This window comes from Calypte anna, chromosome 6, assembly GCF_003957555.1.
Source record: "Calypte anna isolate BGI_N300 chromosome 6, bCalAnn1_v1.p, whole genome shotgun sequence".
Taxonomy (NCBI): Eukaryota; Metazoa; Chordata; class Aves; order Apodiformes; family Trochilidae; genus Calypte; species Calypte anna.
In genome coordinates, this window is record NC_044252.1 from 21,856,705 (window position 1) to 21,871,119 (window position 14,415).

Here is a 14,415-nt window from a genome sequence, read left to right on the forward strand (position 1 = left end):
AACAAACAACATCTGGCATTTTACAGTGGATTAAAATAAAACATACAAAGCACCAAGCTAGCCACAAAGATGACTTAGTAACTTGCCCTTTCTTAATCACTCTTCCACTGACTTCTGCCCTCTGCTAATTGCTGGGAGGAAATAATGTGACCAGGTAAGTCCTCTGCCTTGCCCACACTGGTCCCAAACTTGATTTCCATTAAGATTCACAGCCAACATTCCTCAAATTCTAGCACAATTTATCTGTCAGCTAGGGATTTTGTCCATTGTAAACATAAAAGTAACTTTATTCCTCTTCAGCGTTATCACTATCTTGACATCTAATAGCATTGCAAGTCATATTCTAGATCCTTCCCTAACTGCTGTAATATTTCTTACAATAATCCTAATTGTACAAGTTTTATAGTACAATTGCAGAAAGTTAATTTTTTCTTTTCCAGGTGCTGGAGTTATCATGTATAAGTGGTGCTACCCTGACACAATGCCTGTAATACTTTTTCTCTCTGATTGGTCAGACAGCCCTATACTAAAATCTGGCACAATGACCCCAAAATGTCAAGCAAAAGATTATTACTGACATGCAAAGTGAGGAGCTTCTGCTTACACTGCTCAGCTTTCAAGTTTTATAAGAAGGCAGGCAATTATTTAAAGCAGTGACAAAGATACAAGTACACTGCTGTGCAAGCTTGCTCCATACACACCAAGATTAGTAGGACATCCCTCTGCGAGCAGCTGCAGGATGTAAGGAGAAATCCTGGCTCATGACACCAGAAGGAGTTAAATCTCAGATTGCAACCAGGGCAGCTGAAGAACTGCAAAAGGCAGCAAACTGAACTTCATGCTCTAAAACAGCTGTTCCAAACTTAACCAGGTGCCAAGTACCACAAGAAGAGTTTGGCGAGAGCCCAGGAGGATTTCTGCAGAGGATTAAATGCCTCTTACTGCAAATCTGACCCCTTTAACTTGACACATAGCCCAATTAAAATATCACAAGAGGACATCACAAAAAGTAGTACTTGCTAGCTCTTTCATATACCAGAATTGTCAGAGTAATGCAACTTGTTGATTGGTATGAGACTCTTGAAATACAGAGGATGAAAGACAATATGGTAAACCTTGCTTCTCATCTCTCTTTCTAGTAGTTCCCAATGTTCTATACCAAAAAAAGTATTTTTCCAAGACAACAAGGGTACAGAGCACTTCCATGGCCTAACTTCTGCACATCCCAGGGCATCAGAGACAACGTGCTTGCACAGAACTCTGCAACAGGGAGTGTGTTTCTCACCTGATAGTATTATCTGAAGAGCCGCTCACTACCAGCCTGTCTCTGTACTGCAGACACGCGATGCCTCGTTTGTGGCCATTTAAGGTGCGCACAAATTCACAGGTACTTGTGTTCCATACCTGCGACAGGAAGGGGGAGGGAACAACACAGAGACAAATTTATTGAGACTAACAAAAGCTGGTATCTGTGTGCTACCAGATCTAGGTGCAGATCTAGGTATCTAGGTGCATCCAGAACGCTTTTAACTGAAGATGTTATTGTTAACAAAATTACCCCTCTGATGACTTGTGACTATAGTCTGCAGCTGTTAGCAGCTTTAGCCACTGTACATGGAAGATTTTTGCCACACTGTACAAGAATTAGCTTACATTATCAAGCTTTAGCAACCTCAGGCCATGACTTAGTTTACACTCATCTTGATTTCCCTCAGTTTTCATGCTGAAGTTAACGCTTAAGTGAATCCTATCCACTCACCTTCACTTTTGCCCCCATGCTGCCCTCTGACAACTGAGTGACTGATGCTGAAATAGATTATGGAAGCAGTGAAGTTGAAAAAGAACACAGGAAAGAAGTTCTTTTTCAACTGCATCGGTACCTGGATCTTCTTTGCCATACAGCTCTTTAAGCAAGTTGCACCAGCTCAACAGAGGAAGGACAAGTAGAAACAAGCAGCAGAAGAACACTGCTTTTAAAAGAAAAACCGTACTATAATCACCAAGGACCATCTTCCCTGTCTAGACACTGATCTTGTTTATTAAATACCCCAGTGTTGCAAAAAAAAAAAAAAAAAAAAAAGCCGCAGAAACACCTCACCTTTATAGTTCTGTCACCTGATGCTGATACAATGTACTTGTCATCAAAGTCCACTACGTTGACGGCAGCTCGGTGCCCCACTAGCACCCTCCTCAAGGTGATGTCTGTTGGTGAAGCCATGTCCCACACAGCAATGGAACGGTCTTTGGAACATGTCACCATCATGCCGTTGTTGAAGCGGAGGTGCAGCACTGCTTCGCAGTGATGAATCAGTGTATTCAGCATCTCGCCTGCATTCACGTCCCACACCCTGCAGTATCAAATTTCAAACCAAAGAGGGTTAAAAAACTGTAAGCTGGATTTTCCGCAGAGCAAGAGAGGGACAAGGAAAAGTAATTTACTCTCTAGCAATATTAGAGAAGCAAACACTACAAGCTATATCTACATCTATTAAATAGTTCACTGAATGGTGTATTTAATAAACCTGTTGATTATGCAAACATTGAGACAGTCCAGCAGCAAAAAACCCTGCAATGCAGTTAACAACATAAAAATAACCCAGTCAGGAAAGAAGTGTTCTTTAATGAAGGGAATTCTGTGCCTAAGGTATGAGATGGATGGCCTTAAAGACTGATGTTTCCTGGTTGTGTCAGCCTACCACACACTCCATTTCCAGTCATTGAGTACTTAATCATGACCTGGGGAGAAGCAAGCTCAGTGACAGGTTTAATTTTTGATTAGTCCCATAGGACTATCAACTCAAAGGATAATTTATACAGAAGCAGAAGATAAGATATTGCTTTTCAAACAAATAAAAGTAACTGCTGTAAGTTGCACCATGAATTGCATTTACCCTGCAGTGCATCTGGTGCACAGTGACATTCCAGGGATGTGTTGAATACCCAAATTAAGACAGAGCATTTATGTCAATTTAATGCTATTGGAACCAACTGTTTCAGCTCAAAGATAATTTAAGATGAAAGTTAGACAAAAGCTTCATACAGAACTTCTAGGACTTAAAATGAAGACTTTAAGCCTTAAAAATGTTTCTTTTAGACTATTTTGTTGGCAAACTTCTTTTACCCTCTATAAAGAGATTTCTTTTGGCACACTCACACTATGTGAGAGCAGAAAATGGCTGCATCATCAAGCACATCAGCCATTGTGGAAGTTAAAATTTTCCTCTGCCAATAAGGTGAGCAGTAAGAAAAGGCAAGATGTGAGAAAGACTTCTAATGTCTTATTTTCTAACTTGTGGAGGCTGAAGTGTATCAACTTATGGACTATAAATGAGAAAGAAAACCACATTCCAATTACAAAATGCAAAGGAGAAAAGCTCCCAGACTAAAGACCTGAGCCATTAACATACAAGCAGTTTGCAGAAGAGGACTGGCAAACTGAATGGGAGCTGGAGGCCTACTGACTTCTTCGGACAAGTGCATCCCTGAGATCTCAGAAGCATTAAGACCCCATCTGTACTGTCTATTGGATGAAGCCCCATTTCCTGAGGAGACTAAGAGAAAAAAGTGCTGCATCCTACCTGCCTCTGGGGTTTGCAAAAGCATTTATAGATACAGTGGGAAACAAAGTATGTCTGGGCAAGTAGCCAGTCTGTGATTTGGCCTGCATGGCCTGTTGTGGAAGATGATAGTTCTTGTCACAGAAATCAGTCTCTCCTTTTGTGATCTGTTTAGAATTTCCCACAGTGTCTTCAGGCAGGCAGTGTTGCCAGAATTCTGGATTACTACTAATGATAGAACCCCAAAATGTAGCAGCACCACAAGACAGCATGCATTGCGTGTCAGAAACTAAATTTAATGGTTATTAGCTTAACAGTGGTAGTTTACATGCAGGCATGGTGATAACCATTAGGAGCTTGCAGTCATATGAACACAAGCTAATAGATCCAGAAAAGGCCACTGACACTGCTTTTCACGGTCTGTAATTTCACTGCATGGGCACTGTATGTACTCTGACAAGAAGAGAATTGATAAGAACACGAACAAGACAGATCTGCTCCTTCACATCCAAGTTCAGATTGCAAGTCACTAACTCGCATATGCCTACAGGTCTTACACTCTCTGGGATCCTCTAATATGCTTCGTGGACTTCATGTCTGCACAATATGCACAAATGCTGACTCGAGATGTCCAGCTTTTTGCTGGAGACTGGAAGGAAGTCAAGGTGAGAAAGACTGACTGAAATGACGTCATGTTGAAATTTAATTAAAAGTCACAGAAGAACTTTTGTTAAAATTAAGTGAAAATGGATGACTAAAGCTTCACAATTGCTTCAAAAACTTCTATCAGCTTTAAAAAAAGGTTATTCTCAGGGAGAATTTAAAACATTCTCAAGGAGTGTCATAATATGCAAAACCTTGGTGAAATGCCAGATGGCCTTCCTAAGTTATATTGATATTGACTGGCCTTTGCTTAGGTTCTCATTTCTCCTTGACAGTCATCTGCATGGACATCTGATAAACAAGGACAGTACACTCCTGAACAAATATGCTGAACTACTTCACACAGAACTAATTGAATGGCACACATCTAAGAAAAAGACCATTTTGACAGCTAGCAAGGCAAAAATCTTATAGACAAACAGAAAGCTCTGAATCTTAAGTACACACCTGACTGTTGAGTCTGAAGATCCAGTAATGATCACCCTTTCATCGTACTGGAGGCACAGGACAGAACCTGTGTGTCCGGTGAGAATTCGCTTGCATTCTAATGTATTCTTATCCCAGATCTAAGATAGCAAACATTCAAAACGAGACAGTTCAGTAAGGTTTTCATCATTCAGCATCTACTGGCTTGACTAGTTTGTTCTTTAATACAATACATCAACGACAGGTCAGTTAGAATACCATTAGTAGCACCTGTAGAGTCTTCTAGAAGGTGTGGTGCAATACATTAATATCTGATACCACTGACTTTACTCAATCATTGTTTCTACTCTTCTCATCAGGGTACAGGGCACTGTTCTTACACAGACAGTAATAAATGATTGACAAAAACTCTGCTACTGGTATCTGTCTGTACAAGAACGCTGCCCCTCTTGCTACATAAAAGAGGCTTATGTGCTGCACAGGTGTGCAGTGGGGGAAGAGGGCTAGAATACTAACAAGAGATTAAGTAGGTGTCACTGAAATTAGGACACTATTATTTACAAAACAGACATTGAGTGTCATTAGCATGCTGTTTTTGAGCATTCTCATTCTTACCTTAATAGTGTTGTCTCGTAGGCCACTTACTATCTTCTGATCATCATACTGTAAACAATAAACCCCTTTGCTTGTCTCACTTCGACAGTGGATCCTCTGTAAACTGTGCCTTCCACAACGCCAGTTTGATTCTATTGTCTTGAGGAGAGACAGGAGACAAAAGAGAAGTAAAAACAAAGCACAGAACTATCTCCTCTTTTTTGCTTGAGAACACAGCAAATACTTTTCTTCATGCTTTTCCTGCAAAAAAACCATACAATGACATAACTGTCCCTAGGGACATGGTTTAGCACAGGACTCAGCAGAGTTAGGTTAGTTGTTGGACTTGATGATCTTCAATGTCTTTTCCAACCAGAGTGATTCTGTGGAATGGTGAGGTAGAAGCAACTTTAAGGCTTTTTTCTATCTCTGACCTTTAATATCTCCACTACCACCACCGTGACCCAATGACTAAACAAATGAAGAGGAAATCCCAATTGGGCTCTAGCTAAGTGCTTGTACAGACATCACAATGGTAGCTGAGCACCCCCTTTGCCATTAGGAAACTACCAGAACACAGTATTTTGCTCACACTAGGAACAACACAATCATGCTCAGCTGCTTCCTGTTTCCCTGGGTTTTAGGATTGCAGTTGTTAGCAATGCACTTTCTCCTTGTCTCAGTTGCAGATATTTCTCTGTAACATCTCAGTTGTCACCTGCACTAGGTGAAGCAAAGGTACTGTGGATATGAGAAAATCAAGATGGTACATAGCTGCTGTGATATCTGACATGCAAGGTGTTGAGACTCCATCTAAAAACTGCTCACTGACCAATCCAACTTATCCTCTGTCTAAAGAAGCAGCAAAGCCTGGGACTTTATATAACCATCCTGGACCTACAAACCTTGGACAGCCAAGACACTTCAGATTTAATGAAATATTTCATTATAGAATTACAGCACAGTATGGTTTGGGTTGGAAGGGACCTTGAAGATCATCTAGTTCCAGATGCCCTGCAGGGGCAGGGACACCTCCCACTAGACCAGATTGCTCAAGCCCCATCCAACCTGGCCTTGAACAGGGGTGAGGCATCCACAACGTGGGCTACCTGTTCCAATGTCTCACCACCCTCACACTAAATAATTTCTTCCTAATGTCTAACCTAAATCTATCCTCTTCCAGTTTAAAACCATTACTCTTTGTCCTATCGCTGCATGCTCTTGTATGAAGTCCCTCCCCAGCCTTCCTGTAGATGCCCTTCATGTACTGGAAGGCCGCTATAAGGTCTCAGTCTTTTCCAGTCTGAACAGACCCAACTTTCCCAGCCTGTCCTCATAGGAGAGGTGCTTTAGCCCTTGGATCATCTTCATGGCCTTCCTCTGGACTTGCTCCCCAGAACACCATGTCCCTCTTGTGTTGGGTATTCCAGAACTGGAAAGAGTACTTCAGGTGGGGTCTCATGAGAGTGCAGTACAGGGGGAGAATCACCTCCCTTGACCTGCTGGTCAGGCTACTTTTGATGTAGCCCAGGATATGGTTGGCTTTATGGGCTGCAAGTACACATTGCTGGATCATGTTGAGCTTAGAACAAAATATCAGTATTTCAGCATCACAAACAAATAATGGAGATTTTTTTTTTAAAGACCAAACACTACATCAGAAGAATGTTTCTTACCTCTATGTCCTGTATAATTTTTGGGTAAAGTGCTCTGTAGAAGGAGTTGGGTGGTGCAGTCCCATCAGGAGGTTTATTTTTAAATAGATACTGTCCCCTAGAAGACAAAGAACATTCCTATTGAACACAAATCATGTTTCAGCGTTTTGGAGGAAGATCCTTCTGTTATCTTTCAAATGGGTAACCACTGTTGAAAAGCAGAGACAGATTGACATTCAAACAATTTACTCAGCAAAATGGGGTGGTTCTGTGTTTGTTTGCAGTGCAACATATCAGTGTTGCATTTTGACACTGAAATACTCAGGAAAAATCCGTGCCTAGTGACTCAGGGAAACGAAATATATCATCTACTATGGACATGAGCCCACTCAACTCAGTAGGAGGTGAGAATGGCTCATCCTCACAATACACATACCCATGGTAGAGGTCACCTTTAAAATAAAGTGTAAAAAGAAAATGAAAGAAACCAAGGAACCCTCAAACTCAAAGCATTCAAAGCTAGCTTTTATCTGCACTACAAGAAACATTATCAGTTTTGGTACATTTTACTCCTGCTACTGTATTTTGGTAAGCAACAAGTGATTAGTGGTGTCTCTCTCATTTCAACACTGATTTGGAATACTCATATCCCAAGCTAGATTTTTGCTACAAAAAAAAAAATCATCTGTAAACAGCAATCACTACCTGCTGTGTAAAAAACTTTAATTCCTCATCCTGAAGTTAAGAAGCCACCAAACACGGTGTGGAAGCTAGTAAACCCCACCATGGGCGTACTAACTGCTGTTCTGTCTGGCAACATGCCTCACAAAATGCAAAGAGGCACAAATGCCTCCGAGTGTAATCCTGGCATCAGAGGCACAGAGTTTACACTGGGCCAGATCTACATTGTTCCCTTCCTTGCTCCATTATGGCATAATTAATTGTTCAACACTTCCTTGTGCATTTCTTTCTTGTCCTTCCCATACAGAACATCTCAAGGCTCATTTGAGAGACTGTACATTAACTGCCCTGATGTACCAGAACTACGGAAATCACATCAGTGAACCAAATACAAGGTGGTAGTGAGAAATAGGACTGAACGATCAAAACAGCAAATGCTCAAGAAGCAGACTTCTGATAATTCTTTAAATAAGGTACTTAAAGTATGTCTTGAATGAAAGGTACTTTTCACTTTGGACAGAAAAATCATCTGAGTCTTCAAACATAGTGACTAGCAGCCACTCATATGGAGACAAATGGATGAGAAGAAGGGACACATTGGATACAGGCAAACCACTAACTGGATGGTTGCCTATTTACTGTGATCCAGTCTAGAGAAGCATACAAAAAAATTTAAATTATTGGCCTGGGGAGAAGAAAAGTGGTTTGGAGACACCCAAAATACCTAGGACACATCCTGGAAGACTCAGGATAGGTTTACAACAATTTGTACACAAGCCTGTGTGCCCGAAAACCTGTCTGTTGTTTTCAACTTTACAAGCTGACATAATAAAGTCTTGTTGCTACCTACAAGCCCTGCCTTGCTGCATGTAGAGCCAGTTGTTTACAGTTAATCTAAAAGATTGCTTGGAATTTCCAGAGCATCCCGGTGGCCACTGGACTGTAAGTCTGGGATAAAATGAACTATTGTTTGCAGGTTTTGATGACTGGCCAATTCAATCAAATAGTCAGATGGACATTATCATGCCCAGATTTTTGGCTTCTGTTTTGTATCTCTCTACATCTATGTAACCCTTACTACTCCCTGACAAGCTGTCAGCAAAACCTACTGTGCTGTAGAACTGGGGCTTTCTGTTGTAAACCATGTTCTGCAGATGCTGAAATCAGGAAGCATGTGCAAAGTGAGGAGCTGTAAAAAAACACCAGTCAGGCACCTACCATTCTGAATCATTCAGTTAGTCACCCTCTTGTGCCATGCAGAGTTAGCACTGATTACAAGCTATAAGATTCTGTATGGCAGAAATGAAATTACACTGGGTATTTTTTGTCTCTTTCTCTTAACCACCCCACCATACCTACAGTTCTCTCTTCTAGAGCTAATCAGATGGCAATCTGAAAGACAGGGCAGAACTTCCTGCTGTTGTGTCAAAGCAACCTCCAGGACACAGTGTAAGCTTGAAGAAGTGCAGGTGTGACTGTCCCTTGAGAGGAGAAGCAGAGTTTTCCAACCGCTTTTTCTTTTTGGAAATGTCATGTGTCTCTATGACTAGTAAACAGTGCTAATGTTGTTTCTAAAATCTGGAGGGAGCAATTTGAGAACTATCACCTATGACCTCTGAGAAGATGTGGAAGTCCCACATAACAGAAAACAGACAAATATAGCTCCTGCAATTTAAAAACAAAAAAAGGTCCACCAAGGAAATGGTAAACCATTCAACTCAACTTCGATGACTTATCAGTTCTAGCACACATATTCAATCAGATGAATGCCCAGAAGATGACAAGGTTACAAGTAACAGGCAACATTAATCAATCCAGAACACACTATGTCAAACTGATCTCATTTCTTCTTACAGGCTATTCTCATGATGTAGCAATAGAAGTATGATCTTGGTAGCGCCCATGGGTGGACACACAAATAGCTGGAAAGCATAGCTTACCAATGGTGCACTGTAAAACAGGATGGCAACTGAGATCTTGCATGGCATCTGTCCCAGATGTGTCATTACTGAGCATTTCTATTAATGACACATAATGGAATAGGGGTTCATTTCTTACCTGGCCAATGATACCAAAGTTGGGAGAAGCTACAGGCACTTTGGAGGACAAGATTATACTCATAATGCTTGTGACAAAATGGATAAACACCAAACAATAAATAGAATCTAATTCAACAAGGACAAGTGCTAAATTTATCACTGAATAGCAACATAAGCAGGAAGGTGAGGAATAATGGCTAGTAGAACTTCCACAGAAAGGTTTAACTAATTTAATGATAGTATTATATCACTGTAAAGAAAAGCACACATTGAACTGTAAAGCAATAAATGAAGTGTCCTCCATACAGCATGCAAACAAATGCCTCCCACCCCACCAAACTCTGGCAATGCCTCAGCAGAAGCTAGAGAGCCAGTTGATTACCCCATCACCCAAGAATGAAGTAATTGGGGAGAGTCTAAAGAGAGAAAACCAAGAATGACAAGAACAAGTGGATTACAGTTAATTAGTGCATCCAAAACACATGTGATCAAACATGGAAAAGATTACTGCAAAAGGAGAATGAGAAACTGCCCTGTGTAGGCTAAATATAACTTGCCAAACTCTAGCTAAGAAGACAGTCTAGGTTTTATGAAAATCTTTCTTAAATTGCTGTTAATAAAAGAGTGGAATTCTTTGCCCAGGCAAGGTCTGGGAAATCTCCATCAGTGAAGGTTTTTAAGAACAAGTTAGACAAACGTTAAGAGAAACCTGATTCAGCCTTTGGGAAACAGAAGTGACTAAATAACCTCTCAAAGACCTCTTCACGCATCCTGTGACCTCAACAATACAGAGCAAAAATATAAGTTCCGTAGAGAAAAAGGCACTAGAAGGAGTGCAAAAGTTACCACTACCATGTTTGTGTTTATTTTATACTCTTTACAACCATTACACTATTGGAAGCAGATCAAACTAGTATTTATTTTTAAAGGATATTTCATAATCTTGATCTACTTGCCTTTACTTCCTGAGGCAAACAGTATAACAAAATTAACCATAAAAGAGGAGTCTTTGTTTGCAACTTTTTATCTTTTTCTTTTTAATAGCAACCAAAATGCCTGAGCTGTCACTTTTATCTTGTTTATGAAATATTCATACCCAGTTTCCTTTCTGCCAACATCCTAGGGACACCCTTGGAAAAGAAAATTATGTATTAAAGGATGTACCCCTGAGAGGGAAAGTTCTAATGAAATGTTAACAGAGCAGCTTCAAACTTGAGTGAGACCCACACTGTATTAAGGCTATTCCAGATTATTATTAACTAATCTATCTGCATTTCTTAAGTCCCCTATTCTCTGTGGTACCTACCCTCAGCTTCCAGTTTGAAAATTAAACAGATATCTAATAGTGAAAATCTGCTGAGGAAAACAAACAGACCTATCAGGAAACAACTAATTCATAGCAAATGTTGCCCCACTGCCATGCCTAAAAAAGCTCTTCTGCTATGAACTGCTGACTAGTTCAGTGTTCCCCTGGGGTATACACAGCTTCTTAATTTGAACCGAATGACAGCTGGGTGTAAAAATCTCAGTCTGCATATCTTGCTTGTCACAGTGGGATAAGAGCATAATCAGATGAGGAAGACGAAGAAAAGCCCCCACATTATCTGCATAGCCAAATGATGTCTTAGTTCCTCAACCTCTGAATTTTTATTTAAGCAACTGTCAGTTTTGGAACCAACATGATCTTTCAGCATGCTAAATTATCCTCTTCAAATATAGTTTGAAACGCACAGCACCTACTGTCCTGAATGGAGAGAAAGAGGTAAAGATGAAATTTCCTCACCATCCTCTCCTCTCTGACAAACCCCTCCATAAGGAGTCTGTCCTGACCATTCTCTCAATGAGCTTCTTCCACAGCATGCCATCCGATGTGACTCGGTACCACTCCTTGCACACCAGCTCAGCAGCACACAATGATTTGGCATCCAGGTATGACAGAATGTTCTCAGCAATGTGATCCAATCCTCGAGCTGGTACAGAAAGAAAAATAGATAATTATTTGCTGGGGAGATACAGAATTTAAAAAAAACTCCCCTTGCTAGTATGAAGACACCCTGTCCTTCCATCTCTTCTGTGTGCAGCGCTGGACCAAATGCACAGAATAGTATTTGCAGCTAAGTTCAGGAGTGAACAGTGTTCTCCAACTTCCTTTGGATATAACACAACAAGTCATTAAAAATAATAAAGAATCCAAGAAGTCATTCCAATCTATTTCGATGGGTTTTAGCACTAGGGGGATATTCTATGGATTGCATTTCCAACTCAGCGACGCAGCCCCCAAAATCTCTCTATATTAGGAACATTTCTCATCTCACTGCTACAGCTGTTCTCATGTTCCAATGGCTCAAAAGCTGTTTTTGCTAAAGCAGTAGCTTTTAAATATAATGAAGAAAAAAATATATATTCCCAATGTGTGCCCTGAAGGGTAGTGGTACCTTTAGACATGGGGGAGGGAAAGATATCCAGAGGCACATGGAAGTCGAGAGGAAAGGAGAGACTAGGTAAAAAGAAAGTGAAGCAGGTTTGCTAGTTTCATTTATTTCAGTGGGTGGAGGAAAAATACACACAAAACCAGTATACTTTGCAAATATTTTCTAGTCTGAATACCAGGATAAGATTTGTTTCAACATAGCTGGAGTGAAATGTAAAGCAACATTTACATTACCTGGTTAGCATTGGTTAGCACTGAGCAGCCCGATGTAACGTCTGTGTAGCTTGGGGACCCTAGCCAGGGAAGGTTATGATACGTTTCTTAAATGGATGCATGTGTTCAGTAAAAATGTGCCCTTATGCACTCAAATTTAATCAACAGCAAGACTTGAGGAAAACAAAATGCTTCTCAAATGAGATGTTTCATAAATGCAGCTTCTCTGTGAGGCTGTTTAATTCACAAGTAAGACACACCATCAAGAGATTATCTCACTTGACAGGTCAAATTTCAGAGGCTTTGTGAAAGTTGCAGTTTAGACCTCATCGTCCCTCAGGCATAATCTTCAGACCAACCAAAAAATGAAGCATGGCAGATTGGTATTACATGCATCTTCCCTCTGGTTCACATCTGGGACACAGTTAAATACATCTTTTCTTGCTTTTGAAAAAACAGCCTCAAAGACCAGGCCCTGGCTTGTGACAGGGAAAGAAAAAGCAGTAAGTGCACTTTTACAGTCACATGTCTGTGCTTCTGCAAACCCAAACTGGGTGCAATCAGCTGATTTTTATTACAGTTCATGAGACACAAAAGACCATTGGTCTTGTTAAAAGATCTCAAGATTATCTCCCAGTGCATAAAAATGAGAAAGTTCAACATTTCTCCTCTTGCTCCTTTCAATCATCCTAAATTTATATTATACTTATGGTAAGACATGCTGCCCAGCATTTTATGCTTCTATTCATATGCAGAAAAAGCACATGAATTGATACCATGCACAACCAGAGTGCAGAAAGAGGCCTGACATTTCTTATCTTTATAGATGCAAAATTAGATGTCAACCTGCAAAAATAAAAGCATCAGCAGCATTTATTATGTATTTAATCTGAAAAGATTTATCCAGTCATGATATAAAATTCTTTAAAAAATAGAAGAGGGTAACTTGAGATTGACTCCATAGAATTTGTGCAAAGAGATATACAATGTTCTGCAATGAAATGAAATTTGCAGGAATTCTGCAATTTGGTAGGGCAAACAAATATAATTTCCCCCATCTTCCCCACCTTGGGCAACTGGGCACAGTCATCTTCACCACATGACTGCCTCTGACCCGCCTGCCTTTCCTGGATCATCATTAGTTGCAGTTCAGATCTTGCAGCAGTGAGGTGTTGTAAGCACTTCCATGAATGCAGTCATCATTTGCATTGATCCTAGACTCTTCAAATACTAAAAGCAAATACTGTTTTGGCCAAGTATGTTTTGGCCTCTACTTCTCACACTTATGATAAGTGGATGGAGAGAGCTACGTTGGTTAGGCTGTAACTTCAGTTTTGTTATTTTGTTTCTTAGGAACAGCACAACTCCCCAAGACATGAATATAACAAAACATCAATTCCTTAAAAAAGAGAAATCTCTCTTTTCAAAAAAGCTTTTGCTAATTTAATGTGTAACATGATTAGCCCTTCAGCCCTCCATACCAACAAGAATGTTTCAGTTATTTCACACATGAAACCCTTACAAAAATGACCTTCCTCATGAAAAATGCTAAACAGCTTGGAAATGCTAAGCAGAGAACTTATTTTTCAGAAACAGAACAATGTTTCTTAAGTACACAGTTAAGCTGTTATTTTTCAAATAACCTTAATTCTGTTCAATGTACTGGGAAAACAATCTAAGCCAATTTTACTCCACACTAGTAGAATGTGCTCATGATCTAAAACTACCTTTAATACTGGTCATTCTTTGGGACAGTGGCAGTACAGAGATAAAATGCCTCCTGATTTTGAAGTAGCATTACTGTTATATTTATTTCAGGGGGAGGGCAGGAGAGAGACTGAAGGAGTAAAACTGAAATGATAGGAATTTCAGAAAGATAAAAATACCTCAAGATTTTTTTTTTTAAAATCACTGTGTGACTTAATTTAAAATTTTAGGTTCATCACTACTCCTAGGCAGATTCTCACCTTTCTCTTTCCCATTCCCCTCGTTAGAAAGCTGCCTGTACCCACAAAATCCTGCACAGACTGTGAAGTCTGTATCAATGTAATTCTTTGCCATTAATTTTCTCCCTTAGAGCCATATTCACTAGGACATTATCACTTTGCAAATATGCAAATTGAAGCACATACATTATTTAAGCACACAGTTCCCAC

The 14,415-nt window shown here is 40.1% G+C and overlaps 1 protein-coding gene across 7 annotated transcripts in view; it reads right to left on the reverse strand.

Moving 5' to 3' along the window:
- Window positions 1–14,415, reverse strand: part of BTRC (beta-transducin repeat containing E3 ubiquitin protein ligase) — a 123,554-nt gene that overhangs the window by 13,735 nt on the left and 95,404 nt on the right. For all 7 annotated transcript variants that reach the window (XM_030453029.1, XM_030453028.1, XM_030453024.1 and 4 more), the window contains 6 exons: window positions 11,399–11,585; window positions 6,917–7,013; window positions 5,262–5,399; window positions 4,668–4,786; window positions 2,099–2,348; window positions 1,286–1,404 (listed from right to left, as the gene is read on the reverse strand). In XM_030453029.1, coding sequence (XP_030308889.1) covers window positions 1,286–1,404; window positions 2,099–2,348; window positions 4,668–4,786; window positions 5,262–5,399; window positions 6,917–7,013; window positions 11,399–11,585 — 910 coding nt within the window. The remainder of the gene's footprint in view (window positions 1–1,285; window positions 1,405–2,098; window positions 2,349–4,667; window positions 4,787–5,261; window positions 5,400–6,916; window positions 7,014–11,398; window positions 11,586–14,415) is intronic.